The sequence below is a fragment of the Gymnoscopelus braueri genome (genome assembly GCF_963280865.1).
Source record: "Gymnoscopelus braueri genome assembly, chromosome: 7".
NCBI classification, from domain to species: Eukaryota; Metazoa; Chordata; class Actinopteri; order Myctophiformes; family Myctophidae; genus Gymnoscopelus; species Gymnoscopelus braueri.
In genome coordinates this window covers 45,297,163-45,298,300 of record NC_137608.1, presented here as the reverse complement: position 1 = coordinate 45,298,300, position 1,138 = coordinate 45,297,163, and the positions used below count along the sequence as shown (strand labels likewise).

The window sequence follows — 1,138 nt, the reverse complement described above, 5'->3', positions numbered from 1 at the left end:
ATTATTCCCTTTTCAACATTGAAAAAGCAGATTATTCCACTGGTTCTCAACATCAGGTCCGGGGACCACCACAGGGTCCAAATGGACCGTTACGGGTCTGTAACTCTGAGAGTGTACAAACTCTCATTTGTACACTCTCAGAGTTAATTCACTCTGAGGATTGTACAGTGATTGTGCATTGCCGATATCTGGGGTCCCATAGATGGGAAAAACTGGTTGGGAATCAGTGGGTCAGTCAAAGAGTCCGAAACACATGTCGTCGTCTGACCCTTCAGCGTCCTCTTTCCTCTCTTCCTCCTCTTCCACAGCAGCAGCAGCAGCAGTAGGTGCAGCCCAGGCTTCACCGGCCCCTGCAGCGGCGGATGCAACTACAGCACCGCCTGCTGGTGCGGAGGACAACTTGTGAAGGCCGGCGTTAATTATCTGATTGACGTTCTTTCCCTTCAGTTCGTCGATGACCTTGTTCAAGCGTTCATCGTTGGCCTCCGAGCCTACCACGGCCAGGATGTTCTTGATGTCCTCTGCGGAGGGGCTGGCATTGTTTGGAGAGAGGAGAGCCAGGAGGTAAGCGGCAACGTAACGCATTTTTGGAAAACGTGGAAAACTGTTAGAGATGGCGAGTGCAGATGAAGTACAGGTGATCTAGCGGATATAGAAGCTCAGTCTGAACCGACACAAAACGTTGTTCATTTATATTGTCGTGATGATGGTGTTGTTGTGATGTCATTACATGATGATGACATTACGTCACTAGGTGGAATACACAATGAACGTAACTCAAACTTTGTGGCCATTTGGCAAAACCCATAATTATTTCTCTGCCAGGCGGAAGGCAAGGGGGGATTATGTGCTTGCCTGTGTGTTTGTTTGTCTTTTCTGCAGAAAGTCTTCTCTTTGTCCTTCATATATGGAGATTTCTGTATTATTCATTTTATGCCCATATATGGAGATCCCTGATTGACATCAGTATTGTGCCCATGTAGGTGCATGCCCATTATATGGGCATATCGGTCAGATCGGCGGTTCTGGACAACCCACTTATCCGTCCACCTCGATGCTGGGCACCGCACTCCCTCGGGTGCCAAGTTTGAGGTCGGACGAACGGTGACACTGACACACATGCAAGTGATTATGCACA

General features: G+C 48.5%; 1 protein-coding gene across 1 annotated transcript; it reads right to left on the bottom strand.

Annotated features, from left to right (window-relative positions):
* Positions 1 to 231: 231 nt before the first annotated feature.
* On the bottom strand, positions 232 to 585 carry LOC308088688 (uncharacterized protein; the record flags this gene model as incomplete). Its single annotated transcript, XM_080433238.1, has 1 exon — positions 232 to 585. One exon carries the CDS (start codon positions 583 to 585, stop codon positions 232 to 234), a length of 354 nt encoding a protein of 117 aa, XP_080289364.1.
* Positions 586 to 1,138: the final 553 nt, after the last annotated feature.